This window comes from Mustela nigripes, chromosome 1 (assembly GCF_022355385.1).
Source record: "Mustela nigripes isolate SB6536 chromosome 1, MUSNIG.SB6536, whole genome shotgun sequence".
NCBI classification, from domain to species: Eukaryota; Metazoa; Chordata; class Mammalia; order Carnivora; family Mustelidae; genus Mustela; species Mustela nigripes.
In genome coordinates this window covers 235,408,064-235,422,666 of record NC_081557.1, presented here as the reverse complement: position 1 = coordinate 235,422,666, position 14,603 = coordinate 235,408,064, and the positions used below count along the sequence as shown (strand labels likewise).

General features: G+C 35.6%; 1 protein-coding gene across 1 annotated transcript in view; it reads right to left on the bottom strand.

The window, feature by feature from the left end:
- Positions 1-220: 220 nt before the first annotated feature.
- UBE2K (ubiquitin conjugating enzyme E2 K) overlaps positions 221-14,603 on the bottom strand; it is a 74,948-nt gene continuing 60,565 nt past the window's right edge. Inside the window, exons 5-7 of the mRNA XM_059382755.1 lie at positions 8,695-8,794; positions 5,029-5,157; positions 221-4,687 (exon numbers count right to left, since the gene is read on the bottom strand). Of these exons, the coding sequence (XP_059238738.1) occupies positions 4,613-4,687; positions 5,029-5,157; positions 8,695-8,794 (304 nt within the window). The 3' untranslated portion in view covers positions 221-4,612. The remainder of the gene's footprint in view (positions 4,688-5,028; positions 5,158-8,694; positions 8,795-14,603) is intronic.

Below are 14,603 nucleotides of genomic sequence, written 5' to 3'. Positions count from 1 at the left end.
AGAACTTAGCCAAATAATACTCTATTTTCAAATTAGTTAACTTTAAAGTTTCAATGAATTTTAAAATTCAAAGATCCAATATAATTTATCCCTTTTATCATCATATGCTTGTTACTATGAACTTTGTCTAGAAGACACATCTACTTGCTTCTTTCTCTTGCTCAAAGTAATGCTGAAGTTTAACCGCCTACCTAGAAAGAAGATATACCCAGAAAGAAGATATAAACCATTTTCGGGGAAAACATGCAGGCATTTATTTTTAAGAATTCCCAGTAAGGGGGGAAAAAAAATTCAACATCTTTAAAAATGTGTTTATTTTTTAAAAAATCAGTTGTGTACAAAAGTGTTTCGTAGTTTTTAATTCTCAAGACAAATACCCAACCCTCCACCCATAGCCCACCCTGCTTCAATGGTCTTTCTGGTAACCCTCCCATTTTCCCCTTACAGGAAGTTAATGGCTCAGAATAGACCCTCCTACAGAATTTATCATCACTAACAGATTATTTAGAATAGAGATCTAGAGAAGCTAACAAGCAAGGTTCTTTCTCAGTGAGGTTAATGAGAATCCCTATAATGGCAGTAGACTTCCAGCAGACACCACAACAAAGCACCATCAATTGCTGAAAGCTAAAAAATAGATATTATTTTCAATAGTATTTCATTTTCTATTGGAAAAGTCTTTAAATTACATTAAATAAGTCTCTTTCCCCCCAAAGAAATAGTCTAGCTTTTATTATGATGCCTGTAAAAAGTAGGTAACAGCAAGCACACAAGGATCATTTAACAGCACAGTGCAATGATTTGTATTCACTCACCCCCTAGAACCAAACTGATAAACCGTGCCACACCTGATTATATATAGCAGCATGGTTGAAGTAACCAAGCAAAAGGTGACACATTCACAACTTACATTTAGGTGATGATCACAGGTTTATGAGGGTAGATCAGTCCAATAAAGCAGTTAACAGAATAAAAGGGACAAGGGAGAGACTAACATTCCCCTATCCCTATGCCACCAGATTTTTGATCCATATTGCAACAGTGCAAATAGAACATGTGACATTATATGTTAGACACTGCAGAAAAGTAACATTTGGGAAAAAGGCTATTTATCAGTAAATACTTCAAGTTGCCTTCTTCCCCAGTGATAGCAAACAGCTGATGTTAAGCATTTATTTTAAACTGGTACTAAAGGAATGGAAATGCAAATTTTTTAAACCAATGGTTTGTACCCTGGAATTGAAATTTCTTGAATTAGAAAAAGTGATTAATACAATATCATTTTGTAAAAGTCCATGAAAGAAAGTTAACTGTAAACAGACGGCTTCCTTTATCATATCCAAACATTGTTTCCATCTATGTACAAGAAAGTATACCTGGCTCCAACCCTTCCCCCTGCCTGAACCCACCTTAAATCTTTAAAACAACAAAAATGTTTTATTTCCCATGTTGCTACAAGTACTGTGGAAACATTATCATACCCCTACTGCAGAGTTTTAAAAGCTCAAATCAGGCATACACTTATAACCAAGATCTGCTTTTCACATTGATAAACTTATTGATAAGCAGCCTAAACAGTAACACAATATGCTGCATTCTGTAGTGCATAAATAAGCAATATCCATTTTAACTGCCAATTCTTTCTTACAGATACTTTAAAAAATTATTTTTGCATAGTTTTAAGCGCCACCAACAATCACAAATGTGAAATATCTCCAAAATGAAAAAAAAAGTCAGTCTTACTTTCATTTCATAGATTATTCTCCTCAAAAGCAATATACCCAGAATCCAAACATATATATACTTGAATGTTATTATGTATTTAAGTAAACCACAGTCACAATTCCAAATATTTTGGGGAGCTAACTCAGAGAATCTAATTTAGTACAAAGTTCTCAAATATTGATATACCACCTACTGTATACTTACTTGAGTGACAAATTGCTATTCGTGCATCCAGTAATCTGTAGTGAAATACTATACAACTAAGTATTTGTCCTTTTAAAAAGTTGGGCACATACCCAGGAAATAGACCCAATTATAATAAAAACCTACTGGAATATCAGTGACCTCTAGCAAATCTGCCTGCCCTAATAAGATTTTCACATATATATATTCCATAATTTTTGAGGTCTTTACAACTGACAAATCACAAAAAATTGAGAATTATAAAAATAATTTCCACCAGGGTACCTTTTCTCTAGACCTGCAGTTTTAGTGTCCTTTTCCCAAACCCGTAAGACCAGAGAAAAAAAAGCAATTGCCTTAGTTTTTATGTTTAGGGAAATGCATTTATCCGTAGAGAAGTAAAAAACAAGAAACAGGAGGACAGTGGGAAATGCACCAGAAAGGAAAGAGGGATTATCACATTTAATGTAAATGAGGTAAATAAATTTTTGAAATGAAAAATGAATTATGGAGAACCTCTTATACCAAATATTATACTTTTCAATTTCCTGGGCATTGAACATGTTGATTGCAGTTGGATGAGATTACCTATGGCATTAATGTGCATAAAAATCAAAGGCAAGGTATAAAGGTATAGCTGCCTCCAAAAGCTAAGTAGGTAATGTTTGATCTTAGTAACCTCTGAGTTTATTCTATCTTTTGTCTAACCACAGGACAATTAAATATACCCTGATAATATAGGCAAATAGTAAATTGGGTAGATGTGTTTGATATTTAAAATAATCCAAGTATTACCAAGCCAACCCTCCACTTAAAAAAAAAAAAAAAGAAAAAAAATCTAACCAACACTGGAACAAAACTGTCCACATTCCACACAATCCCAACCTTACTTCAAAATATAAGGAAAAGTACAAGGTTTTAGCTATTTAAAATAAATAAAGAAAAAATCTTGTTTCCTTTGGCATCTTAGAAAGTAACTAAACTATAACAATTAAAAGAGGTGATTGTATAAAGAAATTTATGCTTAAGCAAATATATAGGGGAAAAAAACATAGCAACTTGTGTTTAGTATGCAATAATATTAACTACAAGAGCTTACTATTAATTAGGAAAGCCTTACAAGTTTTTGGAAGAACCTTCACATCTTTAACATTACAATATAGTTAATAATGGTTCTTTTATTGCTTCTAAGATTATTGAGAAGTCAAATGAAATTATACTGAATTTATGGTTCAAAACTATTTTCCAAACACTTAATGATTATAATTTAGGATAAATAACACTTGAAGAAAGCAAACCTTTTATAATATGACTTCCAATATACAGCCTTACTTTCATTCATTTTCATTCCATTACATTTTTCTTATTTTGCATTGGTCCTGAAATTTTAATAAGAACTGTGTTTCTATGTATAGAACTGCCTGCATAAATCCATTTCAGCCTTCATAAAATGGTCACATTAGTGTTTGAGCTTGCAAAACTAACAATTTTCAAACTTTTGAACTTAGAATGAAATGTAACTTTAATACGAATAGAAAGTCTGACTATGTACAAGAAAAGGTAAAGTTTTCAATTCTCATATTATCAGAAACATCATAAAGAAAGCTAGATTTATAACACACTTCTATTCCTATGTGTATCTGAAGTATGTACAATAAAACACCACACAGCTTTCAGGCATCAATAGGGGCAAATGCAAGCAAGAGTGACTGGGAAAGGACCTGCTAAAGCAACCTCTATGAAGCCAAAATTAGTCTAAAAAACTGCCAACAGCTGATTGCATCCTTGCAAGTTCTCAAAGAAAAATTCATCAGTTTAAAAATAGAAAGATGTCAAATTCACTGAAAAACTAAGTTGGGTTCTTTCATTGAATCTTGGGAATACTGCAACATCAAGTATTTATTGTTTTTGCAAGAGGAACAAAATTGGCAGCTCCATTTTTACATTATTACTCACACAGGAAAGTTAAGAGTGAAGAACTATAACAAAACATTGCAAATTTACGACCTAAATATGGAGCAAGGGATACTGCCCCGAGGCACATTTCTCCACCAAAGAGAGAAATTTACTACTGGAATATTTGCTGTGTGTGGTGAGAGGGGGAAAAATAGATATGGTGTCCCAGTCTGCTGACAAGGACAAAAAGGCTCTGAATAGGTCACCATCTTCAATTCTGGATAAATCTCATATTTAATAATTCTCAGATGCTTAAAATGGTGGTCTTTTCAGCTACCCATTCTAAGAAGTCAAGTACAAGCATGCAAGTAAATTCACAGGCACAGAGGATCCATGTTAAAAACAGTTAAGGTAGCTGTGATGCAAACACCAACAATTTGAATGGCCCTGACACACTCAAAATATTATCTTAATTATTCAACGAAATCCTGAAGCAAACTCTTGCTAGTCTTGGTACACTGCTAAACACTAAAGTAGCATGTTTTTTCCATGGTTTTAGCTTAGCTCAAAGAATTTTTACACTATTAAGAAAAAAATTAAAGTATTTCCCCTTTTTAAATTTACACAGACGTTTAATTAGCTTTATTTACAGAGCAGGGATTTTTTTCAGTCTCCAATGTTGCCTAGATAACATCATTAGGCAAGAATGCCAGTTTAAAAGAAATCTATGCAGAATCCTAAAAATAACAGATGTTGATGCTCCTCAAGAAGGGGCAAGCTTGACTATATCAGCAGCTTTCTCTATGCCTCAGTTACTCAGAAGCAATTCTGTTGCAGTCTCTACATCCCATGATTTTGAAGACAAGGCCACTATTACCGCATTCTGTAGAGAAGAAAAGGGAACAACAAAAAAATCAAATCTCAAAATATTTTAAAAATACTGAATCCTAACTATATATTGACAAAGCACACCTTGTTTTCTTCTTGTGTGTGTGTGTTTTTTTTTTTTTTAAGTTGCCTTGTATTTCTAGTGCATAAAAAGCTTCTAAACCAATGACTGGAATTAGCAAAAGGAAAAGAAAAAATCACTGATTGTAATAACAGAATAAAGTTTAACAAAATTAGATTCAGAGTATCTCTGAACCACTCTTGTCAGCCAAGGATTTGCAGCAATAATTTTAAATCAATCAATGTATCAAAATAAGCAAGCCTTTTGGTACTTACCCTATCAAAGCCCATAGCACATAGATTTTCTATTTTTTTGGTGTATTCTGGACTAGAAACTGGTGCTCCAGCATACACATGTGCCCAAAGTCGAGCTGTCTGTTTGAACATTTCAGGATTTTGTTTGTACTATAATGAAGAAAAACATTGAAAGACATGACAATGCAGTCACAATATTCAATACTTAATTACCTAAGAACTGGCTTTTTCTAAGTAAAAGTAATTTATATTTAAAATGTGATTGATTCAACAACTTTCTGTTGCAAATGAGGTCACTCAAGAAAAAAAGTCTGACCTGAAGCTGTGATTCACAAGTGCTGACCAAGGGAAAAAAAAAAAAAAAAAAGACCAATTATATTTATCAACTTAAATCTCCAATTTCAAGAGATACAAATAACAGAAAGCGAATATGACGTGAAGTGAGGTATGGACGTGTTTCAAAACTGCCGTGTCAAACATTATACAACCAAACTGAATTATTTGCTTCTAAAACTGTATGGACACTAACAAATGTGACTGACTTCTGTATTAACCACAGCTCAGAAAAAAATACAACTATTTTTTTGCTGTTTTGTGTATTAGTATGGAATGATTTAAGGAAATATCATGTGCAAAGTCTTTTTAAAAAAAGATTTTATTTGGGGGGCACCTGGCTGGCTCAGTTGGTACAGCATGCATCTCTTGCTCTCGGTGTTGTCAGGTCAGGCCCCATGCTGGGCATGGAGCCTACTTAGAGGAAAAAAAAGATTTTTAAGTAATCTCTACACCTGTCATGGGGCTCAAACTTACAACCCTAAGATTAAAAGTCATGTGCTCCACCCAACTGAGCTAGCCAGATGTCTTGATATGCAATCTTAATTTACAGCATGTTTTGAGATGTTTATGAACTCATGATACTTTTAAAAGGTAAGACTTGCCATTCTTATTAGAAGATATAAATTTATTCTTAAATACTCTGGAACCAACATTACTTAATTAAGTATAAGTTTAAAATAACTGTCCAATTCACTTTAATATTTCTTTTAAAAGTATTTTACATGTATTGACTATTTTAAGACTGATCATCTTCTATTATATATTATAATGACATATCTAGTTTCTACCTTGTTAATTCCTAACGAGGAAGTGAGTCAAATTATTGAACTGTTTTAGTAGCTAGAGGAAAGCTCTAAATCCAACTTCAGCCTTTAAGGCTCAGAATTCCACAGGAAATCAAAGCTGAGATTCAAGCCATGCCTCTGACTACTGAAAGCAAATGAACAGCACATACATGCAGCATGTAAAACCCTAATTCTTTTTTTTTTTTTAATTTTTTTTTTAAAGATTTTTTTTTAATTTATCTGACAGAGATCACAAGTAGGCAGAGAGGCAAGCAGAGAGAGAGGATGAAGCAGGCTCCCTGCAGAGCAGAGAGCCTGATGTGGGGCTCGATCCCAGGACCCTGGGATCATGACCTGAGCCGAAGGCAGAGGCTTAACCCACTGAGCCACCCAGGTGCCCCTGTAAAACCCTAATTCTAAGCACACTGACACAAACAACAGTAGAATGTATTAACGAAGATATATATAAAATAAGGAGTGAACAGCTTTTGAAGGGAAAGGAATAGGTTTACTAAGAGGAACAGGCAGGGGAAAATGGCAGATTGGGTGAAATGACCAGCAGAAATGAATACCATCTTGAGAAAGCAGAAGTCCAAGGAATAGTAAGAATTTATGAGATGAAGCTGGGTTTTGAAGACAGTTCAAATCATGTAAAGACTCTGCAAACTAAAGAATGTGGATTTCCAAGTGGTGACAGCAGAGCTTCTGATAGGTTTTTAGTAGTAAAGCAAAGTAAGATTTGTACTTTAAAAAGTTCACTGGCAACAATGTAGAAGACAGGATGAGGAAGAGGCCAAGGAAGGCACAGCTATCAGAGCAGTTAAATTGAGAAAAATTTTTAACTTTTTAAATTTATTTACTTATTTATCTGAGAGAGAGAAGGAGAACGTACACAAGCGAGCATAGAGGGGGAGTGAGAGGGAGAAGCAGACTCCCAACTGAACAGAGAAGCTGTTGTGGGACTCCATCCCAGGACCTGAGATTATAACCTGATCCAAAGGCAGACATTTAAACTACTAGGCCACCCCGGTGCCTGAGAAGTTTTTTAAAATGTGAACTAAGGCAAATCAGAGAAGTATGATGACAGAGACACTGGGAACAGAATCACCAAGAGAAAAGGAGGCACAGAGAATTCCAAGTTTGTGGCTTAGATATTTAATTAAGCTGATGATGGTATCAAGCAAGGATGGACAAGTTTGCAGGACTTAATTTTCTATGTTCAGTATGGGAATGCTGTACTGAGGTAGCCATGAAGCATTCATATAGAACTATCCAGTTCTGAATAGGCTCTTGCACTCAGGGAGAGGTCAAACCTAAACATTTTCTCAACTGACAGGTGATAATACCAGTCTGGGTATGATCATCCAAGCGACTATGTAATGGAAAATAAAAGGAACAATGTCTAAACCAAGGTACTATATTTAAAAGGAGAAAGAAGAGAAATAATTGTAGGAACTAAGAAGAAACAACTACAACTACCAAGATGAGAAGAGAGTAGTTAACTCAGAAGTCAAGAGAAGAAAAAAATTTTAGGTGGAGGGGTGAAAAAAAGGCTCAGTAAATCCTAATGGCTTAGAATAGGGATTGGTAAACTTTCTCACAGGACCAGATAATAACTACCTCAAGCTTTTAATCATACTGTTTTTTGTTGCAACTACTCAACCCTGCCACTTGTGGCTGGGAGGTAAACAAATGAATGTGGCTGTATTCCAATAAAACATTATTTACAAAAATAGCTAGTCTAGTTCTAATTTGCTGACCTCTGCCTTGGTGATCAGATCACAACTGAAAGATCAGAACTGAAAAATATTTATTCCATTTGGCAATAATAATAAGATCCTTGGTAACTTTTACTGTGCCACTTCAGCCATAGCAGGAGCTGGTTAAAATTATCATCAGGTCGGGGAGAACAAGGAGCCAATGTTTTACAACCTGAACCTCAGAACTGTGATCCTCCAAGGAGAGTTCTACTTGAAGAAAAAACATTAAATGGTTTCTCAGGGATTTTGTTTTTTGTGCACATAAAAGCCATAGTTCCAGTAGAGTGTTTTGAGCATTCAGATTTCAGTTCTCTTAAATGTGAAAGAGGATCAAGTGACTGTTCACTGCTGTTCTGTAACTAGTGTAAAATATGTACAAGTTTATCTCTATTTTTATAACACAGAAATAAATTTATACAATTACAAAAAATTTTCACCAGGGAGGGATTATCACTAAATGGAGGGATAGACAGATGGATACATGTAGGATAAAGCATGTATAGTAAAATGTCAATCACAGAATCCAGATGTAGGTAGGATTATCAGTTTTTACTGTATAATCTTGACATTGTGTCTGAAAATTTCCATTAATATTTTTTTAAAAAGCATCTATCATATACCTAATTAATATAGTAAAAATAAAGTTTTCACTATTACATCTGGCAAAATAATCTCACCACAAGAAAGAAAACCATCTCCAGATTTAGTTCCATAGAACTACGCACATGTGTTAATACTGCAGACCATTACAGTAGTAGAGACTCACAGGTAAATATAAGGAGGTCTTTCAAAAGCAGCTACCTTACCTGATTTGCTACTACTGCATCTTGTGGATCATCTGGTTCTGCAGCTGCCAAAAGGGCTTGCAATGACAATAATACCGTGCGGAGAGTCATTGCGGCTGCCCTATAAATCAAAACAGGAAAATATTGCAGTTAAGAACATGCTGCACGACAAAAGCAAAGTGGATGTTTTCTGAATAAAATATAAAAACCAGTGGAGCTGGGACGCCTGGGTGGCTCAGTTGGTTAAGCAGCTGCCTTCGGCTCAGGTCATGATTCCAGCATGCTGGGATCGAGTCCCACATCGGGTTCCTTGCTCGGCAGGGAGCCTGCTTCTCCCTCTGCCTCTGCCTGCCATTCTGTCTGCCTGTGCTCGCTCTCTCCCCCTCTCTCTCTCTGATAAATAAAATCTTAAAACAAAAACAAAAACAAAAACAAACAAACAAACAAAAACCAGTGGAGCTAAAAATAATCTAGATTTTATCTTAATCATGTAATTTACAGAAATTTATGTATCTGCCTATCACATTTTTCTCTTTTTACTTTACAAAATGAAAGAATGAGCTTTCCATTTTTTAAGACAAGTCAAACCATTCTGAGCTGGACTTGCTTTTCTTATTGTTGCCAATATCCTTCTGGTCAGCTTTACTCACTGACTTAAATTTTTATCCATTTCTCTAGACATAAAGTTAAGGTGATAAACTAGTATATTTAGCTTACTTTCAGTGCCACTCCTAAAACATACGATATCACCAAGCAATTATCCCTTACTTTAAAGCAAGTGTGATATCATTCCACAACATTCTGAACTAGAGCAAGTTATTTTTGCTTAAAAAGTATCATTTAATTCACGCATGTATATAACACAAAAATTTACACAAAAGCTTCATGACATTGGAATTGACAATGATTTCTTGGATGGGACATCAAAAGCACAGGCAACAACAGAAAAAACAGAGAAAGTGGTCCGACTACATCAAAGTTAACTGTGTAGACAGAAAAACCTCCTTTATAAAGGATAAAAACAATAGAGTGAAAGGCAATCCAAAGAATTGGGAGAAAATACTTGCAAATCATGTATCTGATAAAGGGTTAATGTCTGGAATATATAAAGTACTCCTTTAACTCAACAACAAAAACCCAATTAAAAAATAAGAAGGGACTTAAAAAAAAATTCTCCACAGAAGATATATAAATCTTCTAAAGCCCAGGAAAAGATGCTTAATATCACTAATCATTAAAAAAAGAAATCAATGAGATACTACCTCACATCCATTAAAATGGCTACTATCAAACAAAACAAAACAAAGATAAAAGTAGCTGGTGAAGATGTGGAGTCACTGGAATCCTTATGCCCAGTTGGTGGGAATGCAAAATGGAACAACAATTACAGAAAACAGTATAGCAATAGCAATTCTTTTTTTTTTTTTTTTAAGGTTTTGTTTATTTATTTGACAGAGAGAGAGAGAGAGAAAGACAGAGAGAGAGGGTATACAAGCTGGGGGAGTGGAAGAGGGAGAAGCAGGCTTCCCACTGAGCAGGGAGCCCGATGCAGGGCTTGATCCCAGGCATGACCTGAGCTGAAGACAGACGCTTCAGCTCAGCCACCCAGCTGAGCCACCCAGGCACCCCCAGTATAGCAATTCTTCAAAAAAAATTAAACAACAGAATTACCATATGATCTAACAATTCCACTTGTAGGTACATATCCAAAATAAATGAAAAGCAGGGACAGAGATATTTGTACACCCATGTTCACAACAAACATTAATCACAATAGCCAGAAGGTGGAAGTAACTCATTTCCATCAATCCATGAATAAATAAAATGTGGTATATATATATATATACACACACTGGAATAGTATTCAGCCTTAAAAAGAAAGACAAATCAGACACATGTTACAACATGGATAAATCTTTTTTTTTCTTTTCTTTTGGTAAGATTTATTTATTTGACAGAGAGAGACACAGCGAGAGAGGAAACACAAGCAGGGGGAGTGAGAGAGGGAGAAGCAAGCCTCCCACCGAGCAGGGAGCCCAATGTGGGGCCTGATCCCAGGACCCTGGAATCATGACCTGAGCTGAAGGCAGATGCTTAACGACTGAGCCACCGAGGCACCCCAACATGGATGAATCTTGACATTATGTTAAGTAAAGCCAGGAATAAAAGACAAATAGTATGATTCATGAGGTACTTAGAAAAGCCAAATTCAGAGACAGAAAGTAGAATGGTGACTGTCATTGCCAGAAGGGTAAGAGGAATGGGAAGTTATTATTTAATAGGTATGGTTTCAGTTTTGAAAGATGAAAAGGTGGGAAGGGGTAGGAAAGAAGGATGAAGAGTGAGGGCTCAGAGGACTTTTAGGGGGGGTGAAAATACTCTGTATACCATAATGATGGATACATGTCATTACACACTTGTTCAAATGCATAGAATGGACAACACCAAGAGTGAACCATAATAAAAACTAAGTACTTCAGGTGACTGAGATAGGACAATGCAGGTTCCTCAAATGTACCATTCTGATAGAGGATGCTGATAATGGGGGAGGCTATGCGTGTGCAGGGGAGGGAGTGTATAGGAAATTTTTGTACCTTCCTCCCAATTTAGCTATGAATGTAGAACTGCTCTAAAAAAAAAGTCCTGGAGACTGGTAGCATAATGATGTGAATATACTTAACAATACTAAATTGTACACTTACTTGAAACAGTGAAGATGTCCATGTTACACTGTCATTTATAAGATGACATGTTATATGTCAATTAAAAAAACCAAGATGATAAGTTTTATGTTATATATTTTACAAAATAAAAAATTCTTGGGACGCCTGGGTGGCTCAGTTGGTTAAGCAGCTGCCTTCGGCTCGGGTCATGATCCCAGCGTCATGGGATCGAGTCCCACATCAGGCTCCTTGCTCCACAGGGAGCCTGCTTCTCCCTCTAACTCTGCCTGCCACTCTGTCTGCCTGTGCTCGCTCTTGCTCTCCCTCTCTCTCTGACAAATAAATAAATAAAATCTTTAAAAAAAATTATTTTTATTTTTATTATTTTTTGAAGATTTGTTTATTTGTCAGAGAGAGAGTGAGCGAGTGCACAAGCGCACATGAGGGCACAAGCAGGGAGAGGGCAGCCAGAGGGAGAAGCAGGCTCTCCACTGAGCAAGGAATCCAATGCAGGACTCCTGGGATCATGACCTGAACCAAAGACAGATGCTTTGACTGAGCCACCCAGGCATCCTTAAAACTTTTCTTAAAGTGAGAAGCTCTTCCCTTAGAGATTTGTAAGTTTGTATTATAAATACTTCCTACTTCTTTAATTGGCAATTATCTTTTATTTATTTTATTTACAGTCTTTATGGGGAGGATACAAACTATTACAGTATTACATCTTTATTAAGGAAATAAAGATGAACATATTGAAAGGGACAGTTTGCTCTCAATATGAAAGGAAAAATCTTAAGATTTGATTTCTAACAATCTCAATGAGAAAAAGGTATATTTTCTGTATGCTTCAAATTTTTCATAATGAAATACTGGGGGAGGTATTTATAAACCATTAAGAATTAGTTGACTAAAAAGAAATCTAAATGACACCTGAAACTAATATTGTACACCAACTATACTTCAATCAAAAAAAAGGGGGGGGGTGCCTGGGTGGCTCAGTTGTTAAGCGTCCTTCAGCTCAAGTCAGGATCCCAGGGTCCAGGGATTGGGCTCCACATCAGGCTCCTTGTTTGGCAGGAAGCCTGCTTCTCCCTCTCTCACTCCCCCTGCTTGCGTTCCCTCTCTTGCTGTCTGTCAAAAAATAAATTAAAATCCTCAAAAAAATACATAAATATAAATAAAATAAAAAAACAAAGAACTGATTTAGATGGTTAAGTGTGTGACTCTCGATCTGGACTCAGGTCATGATCTCAGGGTTATGAGACCCAGCCCCATGTTGGGCTCCATGCTGGATGTGGAGTCTGCATAAAATGCTCTCCCCCTCTGCATCCCCAGCTTAAAAATCAAAACATAACAGAAAGAGTGAGTGCAGGTAAAAGTAAGGGAATGAATGAATGAATAAATATTTTAAAATGGTAGTGGGGAAAAAAAACCCTAAATGTGAAGTTTTAAGCTGGATAAAAAATTAATGGCAAACAATGACATTATTTTAATCATCAGTTGTAATAAAATTACTATTAAAACAAAACTCAGTCTTCTGGCTCTACATACTATAGAAATTATAACATCTTTGATAGTGTAAAGAAATGTATATGTTTTAGGGGGCACCTGGGTGGCTAAACTAGTTAAGCAGCTGCCTTCAGCTCAGGTCATGATCCCAGGGTCCTGGAATCAAGCCCTGACTCAAGCTCCTTGCTCAGCAGGGAGCCTGCTTCACCCGCTTTCCCACCCACTATGCTCTATCTCTCTCTCAAATAAATAAAATCTTTAAAAAAATTTTTTTTAAATGTGTATGTTGACTGATCTACGTTAATTTTTAAACCTTAAATTTAGTAATGTGAGAAAGTATACAGTAGAAATACAATCTTTAATTCTATTTATTGTTCCTTCTACATAGTACTGACTAAATTCATAATGCACTAAGATTTTTTAGGATTCTATGTGTAAAAAAACAAATCCTAACAGGTAAACAGGAATATGGAATTTCAAAATGTGTCAGCTAATTTTAACAGTCAATGGATGATGTACCTTACAAATCTATCTTCAGTAAATTAATTTTGCTAAGACCTCAATAAACAGAGTTAAAATGGCTAATTAAATATTCATGCATACAGACTCAGTAGAGCCTCCAAAACACACAGCACCTATATGAACTGTCAGTACTGTTGACTTTCTGTTAAGGGTCTTCAGAAGACCATCCATATAATTGATGTTTATTCAAAACACTGCTACTTAAGAGTATGGCAGCTTTTTTGTTATAACTTTTTATTAAAGCATAACAAACAGAGTTAAATGATATACATCTGGATGAATTTTTATATATGCATACACCCATGTAACCATCACATAGATCAAAATATAGAGAATTTTCAGCACTCAAAAAACAAAACAAAACAAAACACCTCACTCTTGATTCTCTTTCACAACCCTCATCCACTCCCACCACTATCCCAATTTCTATCACCATAAATTAGTTTTGGCTCATTTTGAATTTTATAAAAACAGAATCATACAGTATGTGCTCCTTTGTGTCTGGCTTTGGTCACTCAACATGTCTGTGAGAATTATCCATGTTGTTTGTGTCATTACGCTTTTTCAAAAACTACTATTGCAGTGTTTCACTGGACAATTATTCCATTATATATCCATTTTCTTATTGACAGGTATATGGGTTATTGAATAAACATGCTACAAGTCTTTTGAAGGACATATGCATTCATTTCTCTTGGATATAGACCTAGGAGTGGAACTGCTGGGCCATATCAAAGATGTTTGTTTAGCTCTGGTAGATACTGCTGGCTGAGTAGTTGAACCACATTCCTACTACCATCAATGCATGAGAACTATTTCTAAGTATGTAGTAGTATCTAACTGTAATTTTAATTAGTACCTCCCTAATGACTAATAATGCTGAACACTGTTTATTAACCATCTAGATATTCTCTTAATCCCTGTTCATGTCTTTTAGAAGGGCAGTATCACTGAGTGCACTTTTTTTTTTTAAAAGGTTTTATTTACTTGACAAGAGAGACAGCGAAAGGGAATACAAGAAGGGGAAGTGGGAGAGGGAGAACCAGGCTCCCCACTGAGCAGGGCTCCATCTCTGGACCCCGGGATCATGACCCAAGCCAAAGGCAGATGCTTAATGAACGAGCCACCCAGGTGCCCCCTGAGTACAATTTTTATGTGTAGTCATTTTCTTCTATTTCTTCAGGTAAACAGACACCTGCAGTCATAATAGGTGTCAGTGGAAAAACATCAGAAGAT